We start from the raw sequence: 22,867 nt of genomic DNA on the forward strand, positions 1-22,867 counted from the left end.
ATGTAGTCATGAAAATGGTAACATTGGGACACAAATAAATAAATAAATAAATAAATAAATAAATAAATAAATAAATAAATACAATACAATACGCGTTTTCCCATTACAAAATTGGCATCTGTGGATTTGTTCATACATTTGAAGTGAAAAGAACTCAATGATACAATTTCTATTTCTTCATCTCCAAATTTCCAACATTCACATTTTTTCAGAGGTCCATATTTTCTAAGACAGATATTTTAGTTAGATCAATATTGACCGATAATTTCCATTTATCACAATATGATTGTAGAGTATTCAAATGGTTCTGAAATCCAAAAACGGTGTCAGAGAAAAGTACCGTATCATCTACAAATAGTAATATCATCAACTCTATAACAGCTGGGTAAAGCTGCGTTCCCCAACCACCTTTTATATTCAATTCGTTTACTAGTTCATTAATATAAAGGGAAAATAACAACGGACTGAGGATACAGCCCTGTCTTAAACAAGCTGTACAATCAATTAGTTCATAAAATGAATTATTTATTTTAACACTGTCGTAAATTGAACGTAGAGCATGAAGTATTCTACCAGAAAGACAAAGTTGTTCAAGTAAAAGAACGAGGAGTTATCTATCAACTGATTCGAATCCTTTTTTTGTAATCAATAAAGGCCACGTAAAATCTTCCTTTGCGTTTAGATTAATATTACATTGGATCATATCATTTAACAGAGCCGTTGTGTGTTGTAGAGTAACCTGATTTTAATCCAGCTTACTCCTCAGATATATTTTTATATTCTCTAGCTCATTTTTTGTTTGTTTGTTTGTTGTTTAACGCCGCATTCAGCCATATGCAACCTATATGACGGTTTTCTGTAAATAATCGAGTCTCGACCAGACAATCCAGTGATTGACATCAAGAGCATCGATCCACGCAATCTAGCCCATGAAGATACTTTATCATTACAATTGAAGTATATAGCTTACTCATAACACTCACCAGTGTTATGCCTCTATAATTATCAGGATTATTTCTATCTCCACTTTTATATATTGGAAGAATTATAAAAAGCGTCCATTGCTGTCGGAATATCCGCTTTCGAAAAATGTAGTTGAACGATGTGTACAGGTAAATACGGTTTTCCTGCCTTAAACAAATTCACTTATAGGTTTGTCATGCCCTGGTGCCTTTCCTACTTTCAGTTTATCAATTGCCTTTGTAATTTCCTCAACAGTAATATCATCATTAATTCGTGTACTATTCATGTTCTGTCGAAAATGTATCCTTAATATCCTCATAATCTTGATTTTCTGAGTAAAGTGCACTGAAATGAGTGAACTATGACTGAACAAAACATTTAACTTCGCGGATTTTCCGAAGTTTTCACCAAAACGTTGTTAAATCTTCACTGAGACGTTTATCTAAATATGCAGCTGATTTGCGTTTTTAAACTACTTTTTTTTCTTCTCAATGCATTTTATCCATTTCTAACGTTATCATAGATTCCATAATTTTCTAGTGATCTGTTACTTCTAAGTCTACGTAATGTACGCCTCTCCCTCCTTCTAGCCAATCTGCAGTCATTATCGAACCATTTACCCCGGTATTTACGTGTCTCAATACTGAAATCAAACTGTTTACGCAAACAATACCCAGCTTCTATAACTGTGTCGCAAAACATTTTTACAGATTTATTTATATTTTCACTAATCATGTCCTTCGCATTTTTAGTTTTCCCGAAGTCTCAATAGAAACAAGATTTGACAAAAAGTCATCTTTCTTTTCCACATCCCAAACTAATTTATCAAAAGAAAAACTATTTGTAATGAAGTTGCAGTTTGATACTTCAAATGCATCACCTGCAAGCAGTAAATGTTGTGATTCGGATCTCCTATCCATCGTGAAACCTTTGATGTATTCTATTAAATTTGTTGATATCAAGCAATAATCAATAAGGCTGGATATCATATTTCCAAAAAAGGTCATTGATCCAATCAATGCATCCGAACCCAAAACGACCATTTACACTATAGAAACCAAATGCACTCCATATGTCTGAGAGTGACCCACCTTATCTATTTATCTTATTATCCTGCTATTTTCTATCAAGTACAATATCCTCTGTGTTTTCATAGTTACGATGATAGTCGAAATGACACAATTCTTAGCCTTCCTTTAAGTCCCCAGTTCTTGCAATAAAAGCATCCCAATAATCGAATCGTTATCGAAATGGTGTAAAATATCAACAACAATTTCCTCCATATTGGTGATGCAATTAACAATACCATTTGTTTCATAATAGGTTGAATATTGAGATGGGATATAAGTACAAATGTAAAGCACATCTCTTGAATGACGGAACAATTCATGGCTAAATTTTAAAAATATTCCAGTGTGACATGATTGAAGACATTTATGTATCTACTAAAACAATTTCTTACAAGCACTGCGATGCCACCTGAGTAACGCCTTTTGAGAAAAGGGTACTGTAATTACTAAAGTAGCTATAAATATAAAAGTCATTGCCCAAGTTTATTGATATTGTCCATAAAATCAGTATCATCGATTTTATGTAGGAGTTTTTCTATATCCCAAAAGGCAGAAGTTTTTTTTACTCTTCACTGTGGCCGGACCGAAACCCTATGTAAGTCCGTTTGGCTCCAAATGAGAATGATGTATTGCAAAATCGAGAAAGTCTATTTTGAAATGTCAGTACAGTACACGGTAATGAATGCCCTGTACCCAACAATATCTGATGTTTGTTATTTTTATTACAAATACTGGAAACAAATGTTTAAGAAACTATCATGTTGACATCCTGAACGGAGGGGGCACAACGGTAGGAGAAACAGCGCAAACACGTACTGAACGTGCTACATAGTATACGTCGTTGTTGACTTAGAACATGAGCTACTCAGCTGATGAGAAAGTTGATTTTTAAGGTGTATGATTTGTCTCAGTGTGAAGCAGAAAGAAGAAACCCTTTTGATGTCATTAATAAGTACTTGAAACATGCTTCTAAAGCTCTGGGCTTATTCTCCTGAAAAGAAGCTGAAAACAGTTGTCCATCGACAATCAGCAATCAGGGAAGCAACCGTGTTGAGTTGATAAATTAGACAGTTCTTGAAAAATCAGGTCCGAGGTGCAATTGTTAAACTGCATTCAGAAAATAAGTACATGTCACTTAGACTCTTGAAAAAATACCTTGAAACTGAACATGATTTCATTGTTACAAAATACAAGCTGTAGCAACTTTTGCACACATTTGGATACAGATACAAAATGATGAGAGGTGTAAATAGGGCTCTGTTATGTGAACCATCTGACATCTTTCGTCTCCGAAATCAATATCTTCGAACCATCAATCAGAAACGTGAAGAAGGACATGTGCCTGTTTTCCGAGATGAGATGTGGGTAAATTACTCTCACACAGCCAGCAGTCAGTGGGTACCCAGTTGGGACTATAAGAAGCCTGGGAACAAAATACGAGTGGGAAAAGGTGAAAGGCATATCGTTCTCCATGCTGGCTGTGCTCTTCAGAGATTTGTCCCAGGCTGTGACCTCTTGTTTCGAACCAATGTCAAGGATAACAGGGACTACCACACAGAAATGAACGGAAAAGTATTTCGGAGTGGTTGAAAAATAAGTTGGTCCCTGCTTTGCCTGCCAAGTCCCTTGTTACCATGGACAATGCCCCATATCACAGTATGAAGGATCCAGACAGTAAGGCCCGGACGTCTAATAGCCTGAAAGGAGATATGGTGACATGGCTGCCACGGATATACATGGCCATTCCTTCCAGGGTTACAGAACGACAACTCTATAAAGGCATCAAATCTAATCAAAGCCCGTATACATGTATATGGTTGAAAATTACATCAAAGGTCAAGGTCACACCTTCTCCCTTTCCACTGCGATCTGAACCCAATAGAGTTGATATGGGGTATCGTCAAAGGTGACTTTGGACGATTGAATGTTGAAATGTTGGATGTTGAAATCCCAGTAAATGAATCCTTTGGCCGGGGAACAGTGGAGACATGGCAACGTTGCGTTACCAAAGTCGGCAACGGCATGGAGTGAAGATACTGGTTACGTGATGGACTTCAGCAAGCCACAGTCCCACCTATAGTTGTGGCCATTAGCAGTGACACAAGCGTTTCCGACGACGAATAGTTGTGGTCATACGCTGTGAGCGTATATCAGTACGCAAATCAGCAATTTCCTTTGCAACATCTGTTCTAAAGCCTTCATTAAGTTCCTACATTATATCTTCTCAACATCTCCAGACAATATAAACAACTGTTTGTTTACATCTTGGGCGTTAAAAGGAGGTACACCAGTGATATAGATCACTGAAACGACAGTGAAGGCGCACCTAAGACTCATGATTGATCTGAGACGTAGAATTTGATCATATGATAGAATAAATATGACAAACGCGAGTTAGAAATGGCTACATGTTTGCATAATATAGTACTCACATAGAACGCTTGTAGTAGACATTCAACTTGTATATCTGTCTGTGTCCTCTGGGATGTGTAAATCTTCCGATCCCAATCTCCAAGACACACTCGACATTCCCATAGCTTACTTTTCCACTTAAGAAATCCTGCCTTTTACACCAAAAGGTATCTCTGTTTACTATTCCTGTATTTCCACTTGCCACGCATGCGTGTAGAAAATATAGATAATATTTATCAAATTTATAGTACCTTCCAAGTTGTTCCCTCTAAAATATAGGTCCATGCACAACTGATAATCCGTGTCTCACATTCACAGTGGTTACATGTCGTCCTCATCAAAAACGAAACGTTCCATTACAAGTTCGTTACAATTTAATTTCCTCTTCTAGGCCGATGGTTTACCAGGTGCTGTCCTTGTTTCTTCGGTAGAAAGAAGTCTATTCCTCTCTCCTGAATACGCGTATGTACGGCAAAGGTCATGGGTAGATCTTTCTGGCCAGTTTTCCTCTGTGCTGATTAAGTACCATGGGAAGTCCGAACTTAACGAGATCCTCTTGTCTCGAAGAAGTGTGTACTGGCGTGGTATACATTCTGTTTGCCTTGCATCAAGACGATTTTCACTACGATTGGTTTCGGTATATAGGCGACGTAACTAGCGGGATCGGTATTTTCTTTTTTGACAAATAAATTTCGTTCGTATTGTCGATTCCCCAAAGGCAAGAACAACTCCCTGCACGCTCGGTCCGGATCTTCCGTCTCGGGTACGCCGTAGACCTGCAGATTGACATTTCTGCTTTACATTTCTTGAGCTGGGGCTTTGTTTTCATACACTATCTTCAATTCAGTGAGACTGAATGTAATACTGCAAATCCCGTGGTTGTTCGCCTTGACTTGCTGTTGCGCATTAAAATCGATGGATTCCAGAAGTTTCTTTAAGTCTTTAATTTTTTTTTTTTAATTGATTTAATGTTATCATTTGTTTCAGGAATACGCATATAAAGTAGTTGTTCTTTCATAGCTTCAAATCGTGCCGCTGTTCTTCTGTGTGTAGCATCATGACGCTGTTACGTTTCTTCGTGGCGACATTGGCGGGACATTTTCCGAATGTGGGATAAACGTATCGAATGCGTCTAATTTAGACGTTTTCTTAATATTGGCAAGTTCAGTTGTAGTTTAGAACGAATAAAGGGTCTGAGTTTGACATGTTGGTTAGGGTGGGAGAGGATTGCTAAGCACGTTGTTTCAACAACCTGTCATGCGCGCGCAGCGCCACCGGAAGTGTTATCTGTTGTTAAAAGTCGACACTTCAACATCATTTTAACTTTCAAATCCAACCAAAAATCAATGTCATTTCAACGTTGAAGCACAGCATTGTTTCAACATCGATTCAACATTGTTGTATGTACTTGGATAAGTTGACTATCTCGACCGATTGAGCTGTCATGTGATTTGTTTGTGTTGTCACCAGCTGGTGAGAGACGAAATGTTTGTGTATATCTACACAGTGACTGTGCATTCAACAGCTGATAGCGCAATCGTCATGAGGGTTACACGAGTGTTGGATTACAAAGTTATACAACTTCGTCATTTTCGAGTGGACCATCAACATCTACATTGTATGTGCAGTATACGTTTACCCAATTTCATATTGCATTGATGGTTCAAGATATGATTTCAATTTATTGTATGGCCTGCTTTTTACATTTTTTTATTTGTCATCTCAACAAAGCTTGATTTATCTCTAAATAAACCCACACACAATTATTTCAACGTGCAAACAGTACGTATGAAGGCACTTTACTGTGTAAATACGCAAATCCAAAACATTCAGGCAGCAAATTTGTGAGCGTGTACTGTGTAATAACTGTCAATGAGTAGTTTAAACACATATTTGCTGAATATTTCAATCCATAATAGTCATACTATTATTATTGTTTTGTACTATTTTCTGCATTGTAGTCCAGTCAATATGTAATTTGACCACAAACTATCGAAATAAGATTTACAGATTTCCCGTGCAACTTTTCGGAAATGTTTGTTCGGCGAGGGACGTAACCCTCCATGCTGTTCTTGTCATCAACGTAACGTCGAGATGTCGCGGCACTGGTAATGATGCATTTGACCATACTTTCCAGTCTCTTGTATAGGTAACTATCCAATGTACAGCTCATAACATATCTGAATCCACTGTTTTTACATTTTACCAAAAAAGATATCAATTATGCCATTTGACATAATATTCATTGTGTGTGCAATGAAAACGGCTGACGGCAGAGGTCAGATAAAACATAGTTTGAAATCTAAGGAAAATTGGTATCCAAGCTATGCTAATGGAACAATTTTAATACTTTATGGTATATAAATTATCATAAATATGTCAAAATCACGCGAAAGTGATCACTTTATGCACTTGAGTCTAACAAATAAAAAATATATGGAAGATCATACTCGACACAATCTGTATTTTGTTCATGTGATAAGTAATTGCTTGTTTGGATAGAGGATGGGGGGATGGACCCACACCATATCTACCTCAGCGTGGGCCTGCGAATGGATATTGAAATGAAGATTTTAAAAATATGCTCAGTTTGTGTTTGCAAGGGTGTATTTGGAATTCTAACTGGTATTTAAGGTGCCCTTGACAGGCAAATTTGGGAAAAAGTAAAAGGCAATTGTTCAAAACCCTAAACGGGCAGATGATGTTTTCATATAATCGGAGGTAATGTAACTTTGTATTTGATGCAGTCATGTAAACCTCTATATCAGTCTGTTATTGCTGAACTGCACATCATCTCTACTAAGCCATAACATTAGTTATATTTATAACAACATTATTGGGGATATTTTACTGCCAATTTGGTTTTGCTGACATTTGCTGAATATCGGCCTTTGGACAGGCCTGGATAAGTCCCTGATTTGATTGTGGTTATTGTGGGTAGATTAATGGTTTCCTCATCTCTATAATTTAAAAAGAAAACTGCCTTAACCTCTTTTAAGAGATACTTTGTGTGATTACCTGTTCAGTGAAAAACCTTTGTATCCTGAATTCCAGTCACTGTTTTCCATACGGACCAGGTGGTGCAACTGTAACAAGTTCTGCGACTTGAGACTCAAATATGGGATCTGAAGCCCCAAACGCGTAAGTAAAGTGACAATTTCATATACCGTTGTCCAGATATCTAATTGGAATAAATTGTCTCTGACTGTCTCTTTACATGATTTGTAACTGGATTAAAAAAAAAGTTATTAATATAAAATGTCTATGAAAGACAATAACATGTCCAGATTAAACAGAGTAAAATTTGGCGTAAGGGGCAAAATAGCTGTGAAAATTTTATGAATTGACCAGTGAAAATCAGTCATGACACCAGTTGTTTGCGAAAAGGGTAAGCATGTCCTGCCCTACAGGTAGCACCCACCATTCACACATTTAATAAAATGAGAGTCAGCTACCATATATAACGCGTATGTCCCCCGTTGGAATCGATAGCGGCCTGACATCTCCTGCCCATGATACAGACGAGTATGCGCATAACATCCTTGGGAATGGTAGCCCACTCGGCTTGCGACGCAAAAACCAACTGTTTCAACGTCTGGCGTTGTGGTTGACGTCAGCGTAGCCGTCTATCCAATTCATCCCACGGGTGCTCTATCGGGTTCAAATCCGGGGATCTGGAGGGCCAGGGGAGAACATCAACGTTGTTATTGTGTAGACAGGCTCTGATCCGTGCTGTATGCGGTCGAGTGTTGTCCTGCTAGAACACATGTACACCGTTGCCGTTGGCTGCATTTGGGAGGACGTGTGGGAGGAGAATTTCGTTGATGTATCGTTGAGCCGTAAGACTCCTCTGGATCTATACTAAACCTGTCCAGCCATGATGAGAGATAGCCGCCCACATCATAACGCTGCCCCCAAACCTGTACAATTCCTGTACGCAGGTTCCGGCGTAACGTTCTCCCCGACATCTGTAGACCCGTGCTCTTCCATCCCCTCGACGGAGGGGAAATCTTGATTCTTCGCTAAACCAGAAATCTCTCCATCGCAGTTGAGGCCATACCCTGTGTTGACCTCGTAGACCTGCTGCTCTTAAACGGTTTCGTACGGTCTGGTCGGAGATTCTGCGTAGTCAGGGTATTTGGGATGCGGTTGGGGTGGCTGTGGTCCTCCTTTCATGTATGTGGCGCTGTCGAATGTAGCGATTTTGGTTGGGGGTGGTTACTCTTGGTCGTCCCAACCTTGGCCGATCACGTGTTGACCCACGCTACATTGAAAATCCTGGCTAAAGCTGATCGGGATTCCCCTGCCTGCAAGCGGCTTGTGATGTTGTTTCTTTGCACTTCTGTTAGTCTTGACATGTTGTTGAACTATGACTGTTCGATTGACGCAGATGCCAGGCAATCAAAAACCCTGCAATTTAATACGTTCATAGTGCTGCTGCACGTGTGCAGTGCGTACAGCTCAATGGCCCTTTTGTTAGTGCCCTGGGTGCGTTTTTGCGAATCGTACGTGTTTCCCGACTAATGGTTTGCATGTCCTTGTTGTGATCATTTTGATCCAGAAATTTGTCACTGACACTAAAACAGATTAAACCTCTTCATTTCGCACCTCTTGGTCCGCTAATTTTGCCTTTATGGCAAAAATATCAGTATTGCGTTTCATTTTTTGAAGAGTTTATATGGTACATGTATGTTTTCAGTACTATGGCACGCTGTCCTTTTGTTGCACCATTCTCAGAAACCTACTTTGCAGGTAATTAACATCACAAACATTATTGTTACACTGCATGAACTTTTAGTTTATCGATTGTATTTAGGTACTGCCGGCTCTGATTATATAGTGCAATGCAAGGGACTAAGCCCAAAATATCTACCAGAATTTCTCTAGAATTCATCTTGCCGTCCTGGTTGATTGCAACCTTTTCCTACCATACAGTATGTCATGTGATTTCAGGATTAACAGGATCATGTCAAAAATACAAATACGTGATGAAAATATCTTTATTGCTTACAGACATGGGCTTAATTTGAGTGTCCAGTACTCACCTTTCAAATGCAACAGATACCTTGCGTTTGTTGTAAGATGCCAAAGTATGTGAAATTTAGAAAATAACCAATAAGCGATGAATGGTTAAGGATCACCTACCCCGAGTGAATGAATAGTGTTATTCCCGAGTCTTTGGCGAGGGACATACAGCATTCATTCACCAGGGCGATATCTCCTGTGGATTACCACCTGTACCATCTCTTGGACATTTGTTAGAAGTTCACGACATGATGATTATACCCTTTGTTTGTAAACAAAACCGCATGACACTATAATTTGTCTTCTGCAGAAATATCTACCGGGGAAGTGGCGGCACTTGCAGTTGGTGCAGTGATTACTTTAGCTAATGTCGTCATGTTTGTGGAGAGCGCCAGGTTTTTGGTCAAACACTTGCCTGTTCAGAAGGCAAACGCTTTGTCCATATGGTTGACTGGCCTACCAACAGTAAGTTAACAAGATGTTTACCTTTCAGATTACCTGGAGTTCTTTGAAGCTTATCTTTATTCGTTGTTTGACGCTGCACTCGTCGATATTCCAGCTATAGACAGCGACCTGTACATAATCCAATCTGGACTCAGCAAACCGGTGATTGATATTAAGATCAACAAAATACTCCATTAAGTCGCCCCTTACGACTAGCATAGGTTTGTGGGGACCAATTCCAACCCGGAATCCTCATGGGCCATTGGACTTTATGTCATGGTACATTCTCCATTGTTTACCCACTTCTCTATTGTTCATTTTCTGTAAATCTTGAAATTAAAGCGTCCCCAAATTTATACGACTGCCTAACCCCAAAGACCCATTCTTGCCGTAAAAGGCGACTATGCTTGTCGTAAAAGGCGACTAACGGGATCGGGTGGTCAGGCTCGCTAACTTGGTTGATACATGTCATCGGTCCAAATTGCGTGGATCGATGCTCATGATATTAATCACTGGATTGTCTGACCCAGACTCGATTATTTACAGACCGCAGTCATATAGCTGGAATATTGCTGAGTGTGGCGTTAAACAACAAACCAACCAACCAACCTAACCCCAAATGCCACACAGTATAAATGCGATTTAGTATCTCAGAGGGCTAGCACTATAAAGTCGGTATTAGTCCGGACCAGTACAAGCAGCCACACACACACACGTGCATGCACATCTCTATAGTGCATAGTGCAGTAATCTTGAACGTTAAACCCCATTTCATCTCACCTCACCTTATTGTATATACTTTATTAAGTTTGCATCGCTCCTACGATAACGATAAAGCTATGATGTAACTATTTCAGCAATGGTGTCTCAGAACAATGCTCAGACTTAGATGCATTGTCATCTCATATCTCGCAATTTCTGCATGCAACATTATGAAATTTTATATGAAGTATCTTTGGTATGCAAAATAATATGTCATAAGGTTTTTTTCTGCAACCGCTGGCTTATCAAGCTGAAATGTTGTTTGTATGATTCCTTAATTGGTATCTCTGAAAGTTCTAATCTGAGCCTTTGTTTTGACCTTTATCATGTTAATCTAATACTGCAAATATTCCAAAAAAGATTGAGATTTAGCTACGTAGCCCCAAGGCTCTGTTTTAACAGGTGTTTCTCACAAATTTAAACACATTATAGCAATCTGCTGATGAAGTACTTATAGTAGTTAGTAGACATTATCTTCAAGTTGGTACCAGTATATTTGTCGTAAATTTGATTATATTGGGCACGCAAACCAGAGTAAATTGTCACATCAACAACACACAAGTCAAATTTCAGACGGAAAGCTTTCCCAATGTTTATATCTTCATTTCAGGTTAAATGTACTCACTTGATGCTTTTTTTAAGTGTAGGTGTATTTGACTACATGTAATTGCTATCAACAGGTGTTTGCAGTGACATCCTTGGTAGCTGTGTTAGTACCGCGATCTGCCTTGCTGTCGGATCTACTGGCGGCCATGTAAGTTAAATATAGGGATTTACTAAGGTCTTTCTATGCTTTTAGGAGGCAATATTTACATTGACCATACAAGCTATTGATATACATTGTCAGGACGTATTTTATCACTTAAACAAAAAGTGAGTGAGTGAGTGAGTGAGTATGGTTTTACGCAGCTGTTAGCAATAATCCAGCAATACACGGCGGGGGACACCAGAAATGGACTTTACACATTGTAGCCATGGACAATCGATTCCGGGTCTTCGGCGTGACAGAGCAAACCACTAACTACCCGACCGCCCCTTAAACAAAGAAGGGAATAGACATAGCGATTACCTGTAGCTCCTTGTGTACATGATTTGATGCAGGGTGTTTGGTTGTGAGGTGCGTTGTGTTGTGGTAAAATGGGGTTAAACGTCGCGTTATAGGCTATTGCAAAGTTATGTAGTGATGTACATGCACTTGTGAGATAACATGCCGCTGTTTAACATGGATACCCCACTCAAACACAGTATACTGTCGAGACGACCAGTCCTATCTGGCCGAGTGCTAGGCAGGGTAACAAGTACAATCTGTTAGCGTCTTTTGGCACGACGACGCCGGGGATCGAACCACGGACCTTTCGCTCCCCATGTTTGGTAGTGAGAAGAACTGGAATGAAAATCCTACCTGGAGATACACCTGCTATGTTTTCACTTTAGAGGTTTTGAAGTTGGATTCGATCCCTGTAAGTTCCCTTTTGAAACCAAATGCGTCAGCGAGAGGTTTTGAATTTGAAACGTGTTCAGGCTTCGAACGCTTCGAAATGGTGATTGATGAGGCATCCCCTGGGTCAAATATTTTTAATAGGTCAGGGATCGGTTTTTTTCCACGAATGTTTGCTTTCATTCACTCAAACCACAACTTTCGCCATAATACTGAACTTTGTTCAGTGTGAGCCAATACAAACCTCGAGCGCAGATACCCTGTGAGAATTACTCTGACGATCCTCCCTTTAAAGCATTAGAAAATGAAGCGACCCTTTGCAATGTTTAGTTCCAATGTACACGTCACTGTTATGGCATTATAATGTTCTTCAAACAACGTCCCCTAATTACTGTGACGCGGTACACTTGACATCACAGTATGTGACAGAGAAGCCGAAATGTAAAGCTGTGGTAACGTTATTACTTCCGCCTTTGATATTTATATATATCAAATATAATTGGATATTTTTGTATATCAATACAAAAATTAATATGGAAACAATCTTTCGGACATTTTGGATAACAGTGTCCCAGAAATTAAACCTATCTGAAACCCTGATGACGCGCTTTGAATTTGATCATAGGTTTATTTGGTTAGGATTGTGTTCATAAGAAAAATCAACAACACATTGAATTCAAGTTTCACTGCACTATGGTAGGCTTTGTGTCAACAGAAAGCGTTCAAATGATCATACTTGGGTCAGTGACCCATATGTCACATGATATACATGGGAGGACAAGGACGTGGGAAGTATGGGACGTGTATATTATATTGACACAGTTAGTTTTTCTACGCCTGTAGCGGTTCATATGATTTGTTTTTTAGTTGGTTAAAGACGCACTCCAGGGACCTATTCTAAACCGGAATGAACGAGCGATTATTGCTTATGCCATAACAGCAGTCTTGCAGTTATTCACATCATAAAATGAGGTCATGTGGGTTCGTTAAAGACGCACTCCCGTTAGTGGGGACCTATTCTAAACCGGAATGAATGAGTTATTATTGCTTATGTCATAACAGCAGTCTTGCAGTTATTCACATCATATCATGAGGATTTGTTGGTTCATTAAAGACGCACTCCCGTTACCAGGGACCTATTCTAAACCGGAATGAATGAGTTATTATTGCTTATGTCATAACAGCAGTCTTGCAGTTATTCACATCATATCATGAGGACATGTTGGTTCATTAAAGACGCACTCCCGTTACCGGGGACCTATTCTAAACCGGAATGAACGAGCGATTATTGCTTATGCCATATCAGCAGTCTTGCAGTTATTCACAACATACCATGAGGAAATTGAAGTGAAAACAAACAAATGTCTTTAGGATTTGCACAAGCGTTATTTTAATTGTCTCAAATACTTATTTACTAATGGAGCAGTTCCAACGTGGTATAAACAACTTACTTCTTTAGGTTGTGAGACATACTCCCAATATTTCACCATATGATCCTCACGCCTTGTCTGAAAAAGTTAACTTTGATGATCGGACAAAGCTCATTACTTCAACACATGTCCGGGGTTCATGTATGGAAGAATTGACTTCAATATTTTCTATGTTTGGATTTATGCGATCTCATGTTGTTTGGATTGACACAAAAGGAATCTCGGAGGCAAGTTTTTTAAATAGCCACTGTACACTTTTGCCATCTGCTATTTGATCATTAGCCGCCATGAGATACCTAGCTACCGTATTCGCAAAAGTTATGTCAGATTTCATCTGAACATTAAAACGTAAGGCATTCCTTTTTAAGTACCTATGTGCGGATATGTTGTGTGTTGTCTATCGTCCTTGGTTAACTTTTGCTTTATTTACATCATATCGTAACTACAATGCCTGAAACTTTCCAAGAATAATCCAAGCAATGGTGTCTCCAAAATGTGCATACACAATTCTGATCCGACTTTAATATGGCTGTCATATTGAAAACGTACTTTTTGCCTAGTTACATCTGCACGTTTCGTGTTGAAATGTAATAGATATTATACAATGTGGTATGACTGAAAATGTCACTTTAGATTTTGCTGAAACTTGTCACAACTTCAACATCCGGCCTTTGTACACTGCTGATGAACATGTAACTTGGCCTTCTGCATATAAACCAGTAATCTATGTCTCATTTGATACCTTAACGAACATACTTTGAAGATATCTGTTAAGCTGAGACATCTGTGATTTCTTTACTCTTATGTGAACCTTCTGATCTTGTATGATAGGCTCCTTATAGCCTTTTTTCATATATTTCTTCTTGGCACCTGGCCAACAATGGTAAGACATATGTTTGTATTTTGTTCATTTCGACCACCGACAATCTCATTAAACTCAGATCTTAGTACTCGCTACCGCTGAACAGAGATCTGAGGACACCCCATTACGGATCACGTCTGAACGACCTTTCGCAGACTTTGACCGACCACTGAAACGACGAACAAGAAGTCGACATCAGCCAATTAGAAAGCAGCTTTCTCGAGCTTTACGTCACTCGTTTCAACCTGGCTAGAAACATATGTTGACACAGTTCTCGATTATAATTTTTAAAACTGAACAAACGAACATTCCGGAATGTCTAATATATGGTTTAGATTGTAAGGCAGTGCTTCCCACGTACTGTGCAACGCCACGGAAGCGAGAGATAGACGATAATTTTGACGGAATCTGTCGTACGGGCCATAACTGTCGTTCGGAATACCCCGTGTTAACATTTTCGAGGTTGCATAATTAGAAAAGACATTCCGACTGTCACTTTCATGATCTGGTAAGCGACGCTTTGATTGGTCGGATAAAAGGTCGTTCTGACGTGACCTGTTACTCGATGTCCTCAGATCTTTGTTTAGCAATAGCAAGAACTAAGATATGATTTTAATGAGATTGGACCACCGACACGGTGGTTTGGAAAAAAAGGTCATCTAAAATTGATTTTCTGCAATGTGTTTTCTATGCTTTTTTCAGCTACGCATCCTTCTGTGTGTTTATCTTCATCAAACTGCTGATCCACTACTATGGAGGGGAGCAAGCTCTCATCGATCACATGTCAGGGGAGACAATCAACCTGCGCAGCCCTCCCGTCGCCTGCTGCTGCGTCTGCTGCCCAAAGATAGCTGTCAATGAGTAATAAGAATACTTGTCACTGTCACCATTAATTCAGGATTTTGCATGTGTCAACCTGATTGTAATAGTTCTCACAGTTGCAATCATTTTTCAAGAGAATTCTGACGCATATATTTGTTGAGCTAACACTAAATTTCTTCATCTACAGTTTTTTGAAAAATAACACTTTGGCTGGTTTCTGATGAAAGCATTATACTGTTTCAGGAAGAACCTTTTCAGAATCAAGATGTCTGTTTTACAATTTGCCATCATGAGACCGATCATGGTACTTGTGACTATTTCGGTGTGGTCGGATAACAAATATGTGAGGGGACTGGTAAGTAAACAAGTCTGTTTCAAAATCTTTCACTTGTCATCTTCCTGTTTGAAAGTACATCTCCTGTCCCCTATCATGCTATGTTTCAAAATGCATCTCATGACCTTGCTGTCTTAAAATACATTTCATGAATGCCATCTTTCTCTGTTTCAAAGAACATATCATACCCCCATCTTTCTCTGATTCAAGTAACCTCATAGCCACCATCTTGATATGTTTCAATTTAGGTTGATTTGAAAAGAGAATAATTCATCAGCTCTTAACATATCATGTTAAACATCATTGGATGGATTCTTTTTGTCAGATGGGCCCAGTTGTCTCAGGCGCTGCAATTCGCTGTGAACTGTTGTGTCCTGATTATGTTACTAGGTTTGTCAGCACCATGCCCATAGGTTTCACCAAAGTGTCAAATGAGAACAGCAACACTTTGGGATTTCCCCCCAAATCAAGCTGATATGCCTTGATATAACTGACATATTGCATTCAAAGCAGCGTTAAACCAAATCACTCTGTCACTCTTTCAGATGATGCCACTTCAGGCCTTCCCGTACCTGAATGTGTTGAATGTTGCGTCCACAATGCTAGCCATCTATGGCTCAATCCTTTTATTCAGACCGTCCAGAAAACACCTTAAGGCGTTCAACATTGGCCCAAAGTTCCTCTGCTGTCAGCTAGTGCTTGTCCTCAGCGACATGCAGACAGCTGTCTTCGATAATCTGGCACTCAACAACATTCCTCCCTGTACACCAATACTGTCTTCTGCCACACGAGGTGACGGTACGTGTCAAATCTGCTGGGGAAAGTAGTCCATCAAGCCAACAATAATCTTCCTCCTTGTACTTCAATACTGACTTTTATTGCACTAGGTGAAGGTAAGTGTCAAATCTGCTTGGGAAAGTAGTCCATCTAGCCAACAATAATCTTCCTCCTTGTACATCAATATTTTCCTCTACTGCACAAGGCGAAGGTAAGTGTCACATCTGCTGGGGAAAGGAGTTATAAACAGAGATGATGTCATACCCATGCTAAGAAAAGTGTTAAACATTAAAGACCTGCATCACTTTGGGCTTCCCTTACACATTACTTTGTTCGAAGCGGCATGAAACTCAACTTTATTTCGAGCACATCAGGATTTGTAACAGATGTTTTTGGAAAATCCAAATCAATTTGGACAGAACTAGTAAATGTTTTATGGGCTCATCATTTTGATTTTCTTTCCCTGCCATACTGACTCTGTGACAGAACTATCTTTAACAACATAATTTATCAAATAAAGAATGAAGTATCATTTAATTACTGCTATTGTGTTTGACTTGCAGTATGCATACTTTGGAGTCATTTTAAATATCCTGCAACACTTCCACCAATATATAGAGCTTTAAAAGGCCTATTCCTCATTTTTAAAACTAGTATCGCCGATATTGAAATCAGTATCATCAGTTTGTTTCCTCTGATAAAAGCTAAAAGATGTAAACTGACTTTAAACAGTGTTAAAAAGCTGTTTTCAATTTCAGTTTGGAACCACCTGATTATGATTGTGGAAATGTTCTTGATAGCTCTGCTTGCCCGGCACCTTTATCGCAGGATAGATGGATCACAGGTCATCGCAGATGTTGATGTTATGAGCTCAGGTGACAAAAACACAGCACAGCACGAGAATTCTTCCTTGAACAATGACACCAACATATTGAAGCACACTAGCAGTGAAAAGGAATCGGAGGACCACACTAATTACATGTAGATGTTGAGTAGAGTGCATACAGGAACTGCTATGTTGCAGATTGATGGAAACAGAGGACTGTGACACAGGGCACAGGACCGTGTTTCACAAAACGACTTGTGTTATTATACTTTACATAGACACAAAAAACATACGATGTAGCATAATATCAAGGAACGATTTGAAGAAGTCTAAAGAGATGGGAAAACTGCTTCAGTAGTTAACCAATCAGTTCTATATGGTGTGCAGTTAAGTTGTTTTCTAGAAATATTGAATACATTTATTTTTTCTGATGAAGTTCTTTAATACTTAAATACCATTCTTGGCATGTTAATGCTTGGAAAGCTACGTTCGTTTTGAAACAGATAAGAATGTCACTTTAGCTTATTGCACCCCTTGTGATCGTGTATGGCAAGCGATCTCTCCACAAAGGAAGTGAACTCTTTCCTCTGCAAGAGGTAAGTTTGCAAACATTTCAGTGCAGTATTTTCCCAAATTACTCGAGTTATACGCATTTATCAAAACACCTTGTCAATGCTGTAAAAGACATTAAATGAAGTACACGCAAACAAGTGTGTTCCTTCTTTAGTAAAAACCAAAATTATTTGGTAGTGATGGCAGATAAGTGTTGCTTTTAAAATATCAGCGGATTAAATATAACGTGTAAGAACTCGAGTAGGAAAATGCTGCACTGAAACGATATTTGCAAACGTACACGACCACAGGGATACATTTTGGTCATTTACGACACAGGTATTACTACTCTGTACCCAGGTAATCAATATCTTTTTGGTACCCAGTCGCACAATTCACATTTTATATGAAGGCTGTTTAGTGAGGTTGCAAAAAGGCCATCCAAAACAGTGTTGGCAATATAACAGCCACACAAACACCGGACATAGTGTCGAGTCTAGATTGGAGTGCACAAGACTGTACCCGTGTAAATAGTTGTATGACATGTGGTGACAACCCGAATAGACTCACTCACTTGTACTAGTTTGGTATGCCTGTGTTTCTGTTGCACAATGAGTAACCAGTCACAGAAATATGAAGGCTGTTTGGTGAGGTTGCAAAAAGGCCATCCAAAACAGTGTTGGCTCTATAACAGCCATACAAACACCGGACATAGTGTCGAGTCTAGATTGGAGTGCACAAGACTGTATCCGTGTAAATAGTTGTATGACATGTGGTGACAACCCGAATAGACTCACTCACTTGTACTAGTTTGGTATGCCTGTGTTTCTGTTGCACAATGAGTAACTAGTCACAGAAATATCAACACATTTACTCATCTACATGTTTTAATATGTTTGTTTTTGATTAAATAGTCAGCACTATTCTAGCTAGATGACAGATGCCTGTAAATAATTGCATCTGGACCAGACAGTCCAGTGATATTTTAAACATGGTATGATGACACATTATTAACCATCTATTTGGTCTCTTCTTACGACCAGCACAGGTTGCTGGGGACCTATTTTAACCCAGCTTCCACTCATACATGTCACAGGTATCAAGTCTTTTAGAGTTAGAAAGATATGCTATTAATAACAATATTCCCGCAATATCACTGTATAGTACACAACGTTTCTGTGTTTACGCAGAGACTTAAACATACCAATTCCCAAGTCTGATGTATACATATGCTTTTTGAGTGTTTTACCTAAAGGCCAGAAGACTGGGAACTTATGAAATAAGTATGCATATTGTGTCAGTTACTTATGGACACTGATGTCTTTCATTTGGTAAACCATAATGTGAACTAAAAATGTTCGTGGTGATATTATTTTTGTCATACATGTGTATATATTTTTGTCCTCCAATACAAGTGTTATGAGCATTAACTAACACAATCATGCTTTTACAGAAATCATATGGGTATTTGAACAAAGCACCTCTTTTATAGAGTAATAAAACTTTATACATTCGGTTTTCAGTCTTTTGTAATAACCAAATCAAAAGTCTCAGCTACTGAGCTAGCTTTCCATATTAGTTTCATTATATTTCAATTTGAATCCTTCAGTGACTGCCAACTGCCTGTGGACAAACACCACTTCATGGATAGTCATCACAGAGTAAACATTGCAATCATATTTCATTTTCAGTAAAGTTGATACAATGACAATTTATATGACATAATACAAAACATATTTCTGATGCCTCTACAGTAAAGTATAAACCAAAAGGTTGGCAATTCAGAATTCTTCCATGACATTGAATATTGCTTGATTCTGATTGGTTAAAAACAGGTTTAAAAAAAGTCTTTTCACACAAAAAACGTGTGTATGAATACATCGATAGCCTACATATCGATTCATAAACAAATGACTGCCGATCGATCACCCCCATATGAACTGTAAAACGTATCGATATTTCTTCTATTACACACTGGGTCTCCAATACAAGCCAGGTCTCTAATACACGTGGGGTCAACAGCTTTCATGAAATTAATAGATGGTCTAGCATCTAATAGAGGAAATGCAGTAGTTTGATATCGGATGTTTTTGCCGATGATATCTTCTTTGCAGTAACCCTGACAGCTTCGATGATGAGATTACAAGACTTTACAAAGGCACATATTTTACATACAAATGAAATGTTTATGAAACTGACTCGAAACAGGCAATTTCCTCATTTAAACAAACAACAATGAAAGTAAAATATAACATTATAAAAAAAAACGTGTTTGAAGAAACTTTATTCATGAAAACATGTTGTTCACAAACATCTGGTGATCGATATTCATTGCCATCTCCCTCAACCACCACTGTAAGGATTTGGTAGGAGGGCATTTAAAAGTACATCCGAAAACACTCTTCCATTCGAAAGGCCATGAAAACAATGTCCTTACATAACTGAAGTCAGAGGACAGTCACTGGATCATAAAATTTTGCCAAACCTGATGAAATTCAGAACACGCACAATTAAGCAAATCTTACACGAACCTCTTTTCCTGGGCCACAAATGTCACATCAATTGTCTTTCACACGCTGGTGTTGAATCCATAAAATTTTGGAATTGACTGGTCATAATAGCTGGCTCGTCGTCAGCCTGAAAGGCGGCTGTTCAGTCGTGCTCAAGTTCCGTTGGCAATCACATTGTAACGTCAGGCTCATTCCCAGTAAATTTACAGGTTAATGTTGAACCACATCTTAGACAGAAGTTGTCATCTTGCCTAACTGGTGTAAGGTGAGAGTAGATCAAGTTCTGCCACATCCAAATTCGGCGTGGACAGGCATAAAGTTTGTTGGAGAAATATATTCGTTTAGCAATTTAAAACTATTACTCCAACTTGTCACTCCTTCAATGAGAAGTGGCATATTCGATTTCCAAGAAATGACTTGTTGCGCTGATTTCCAAGAAATGACTTTCCAACAGTCCAAACAGTGCACAGCAGGTTGCGATGAAATTGAAACATATATAATATACATAAAAATATCTTTGGACTGAGTTTGTTGACTTATTTGTCAAGTTATATTTAAATAATTATGTGTTTTGAACACTTTGTATAACTAGTCAAGACTATGGGTATTTTAATGTTGAACTTTAGTAATATTTGTTACATGCAACCCCTTTTCAGAATGTTCTACGATAGCCTACCTTTGTACTGTGTGTAGTTACGCATTGCAAGAGAGCACCGTTTACAAAGCGCTGTTGCGTCAGGGTAGAATGCAGATTAACCCACTGTGTTTTAAAATTTGATGTAGTCCCACTGTAGAGTAGATATCTAAAGTCCTAAATAAAGATAAGAGGTATTTACTCTACAGTGGTTCTTATCTCCTGATGGTTCCACTATTGCTGAGTTTAGTGCCACTTCAAACGCTGTTACAGTTCTGTGGTGCTACAAAAACAAGATGGTGATCATGACTACAACAAAGTACTGCACCTTACACAACTGGGACATCGATGCTCCCTCTACAGATATAATATGGGCACATGTTAAGGATATTTCACATACACAACACTGTTGATGGTTACAATCCTCCTGAACCTCTGAGTTTTGTAACAAAGGCAAAATGGAGCAGGGAATGAAGATTTTCCTTAAGTTTGCCATGTGGGATTGTGGTGTACAATCAAAATCAAATGTTTTGACAGAATGGAACATGGCTTTTTTTAATAGATTACAAAAAGTCAAGCAAATCCATTAAGTTTTTGAGAATCCACATGGTATTAGTTTCACTTGTCTCAAATACTTTCTGTGAAAAGATAGTCCTTCCTTGATTGTTTTAAGGGTTATAGGACTTGGTGGTACATTTGCTGGACCCAGCAATGTATCTCTGTTTCTATGGACTTCTATGGAGCTTTGGAATCCAGTACTAAAGAGGAATGGTATGTCTTTAGGTTTTAGAGTCAAGTCAAAAGTTGATTGTAGCGATGCCTGGTTTTGGCAGATGTCACCGATGACTTTCATACCACATAAAGAGCATATTATTTTTTTGGGGTAGGATATTCTTAACCACCTACTCCAATTGACATATAGAATCTAAATTTAAGACAATGACACTAGTGGCATTCTTTCAATTTTGATAAATAACATTCAAAATTTCAAAAGATTATTATTTGTTACGCCATTATCTTTAGAGTAATATTTATGCTATACGTTTTGTATATCAGTGAAACATTTCATATGTCATTGTAATTATTGATATTTCTCTCGAAATGATTGAGACGATAATAAATGTAGTGCAGACATTTAGGACTATATTATTTTGCTGACACGTATCCAAGTAGTGGTCTGAGTTAGTGCCTCGTAGTAGATTGCAGAACCAACCAATAATCTGCAGGTGGTAAACTACAATTAAAAGTTAAACAATGACTCTCTGTGGATAACTTAATTAATTAGTATAAAGCTCATTTCGAGGTCACAATCCCTGCAATGCATTCTGTCCATCGGTGTCTTTACTAAGCACATGCATCTCATTCGGTACAAAGGAAGCCAAGTAGCTGTTCATTTAAATACCCAGTACCCCTCTCCCCTCAGTCACCACCACCATGTCCTCTCCACTTACGTCATGAATGAGTATCTGAGTACTGGGGTTTGATGTCAAGTTACAAACATTCCCAATAACATCTCATCACGTTTGGAATGTGTGTAAATAATACTATTATTCGCATCACTTACAAACCTTGTGGACACAGTTGAGGAATACATGGAAATAATTCATTTTAAGAGTATACGTTCCTAACATTTGTAATATAAAGTCCGCGCGTGAGTGAGTATGGTTTTACGCCGCTTTTAGCAATATTCCAGCAACATCACGGCGGGTGTAATATAAAGGCATAGTTGCACATGCCAATATTTTTTTCCATAGGTGATGTCGTCTATGGGCATAGAATCTAACAATTCCACACCTTATTCCAAACATGAGGGCATACATGGAAATGCACAATTTCATGCAGTGTAAGATGGACAAAAACATGAAATTCAGATCTTGAATCCTTTGTAAAGAAGGCAAGTGTCCTTTAACTTCGAACATTCCTTCGTCCTTTGGACAGATGGCAGAAAAATATGCCCGCAAAGATTGAAATGTAGAACAAACAAGTCTGTTAAATATTTTATCTAT

General features: G+C 38.6%; 1 protein-coding gene across 1 annotated transcript in view; it reads left to right on the forward strand.

Annotated features, from left to right (window-relative positions):
• Positions 1–19,233, forward strand: part of LOC124147961 (organic solute transporter subunit alpha-like) — a 41,657-nt gene extending 22,424 nt beyond the window's left edge. Inside the window, exons 3-10 of the mRNA XM_048399553.1 lie at positions 7,500–7,586; positions 9,145–9,197; positions 9,781–9,935; positions 11,357–11,430; positions 15,109–15,267; positions 15,472–15,583; positions 16,108–16,360; positions 17,098–19,233. Of these exons, the coding sequence (XP_048255510.1) occupies positions 7,564–7,586; positions 9,145–9,197; positions 9,781–9,935; positions 11,357–11,430; positions 15,109–15,267; positions 15,472–15,583; positions 16,108–16,360; positions 17,098–17,324 (1,056 nt within the window). The 5' untranslated portion in view covers positions 7,500–7,563 and the 3' untranslated portion in view covers positions 17,325–19,233. The remainder of the gene's footprint in view (positions 1–7,499; positions 7,587–9,144; positions 9,198–9,780; positions 9,936–11,356; positions 11,431–15,108; positions 15,268–15,471; positions 15,584–16,107; positions 16,361–17,097) is intronic.
• The last annotated feature ends 3,634 nt before the right edge of the window (positions 19,234–22,867 follow it).

The sequence above is a fragment of the Haliotis rufescens genome, unplaced genomic scaffold (assembly GCF_023055435.1).
Source record: "Haliotis rufescens isolate VD_foot unplaced genomic scaffold, xgHalRufe1.0.p SCAF_2, whole genome shotgun sequence".
In the NCBI taxonomy this organism is placed as follows: domain Eukaryota; kingdom Metazoa; phylum Mollusca; class Gastropoda; order Lepetellida; family Haliotidae; genus Haliotis; species Haliotis rufescens.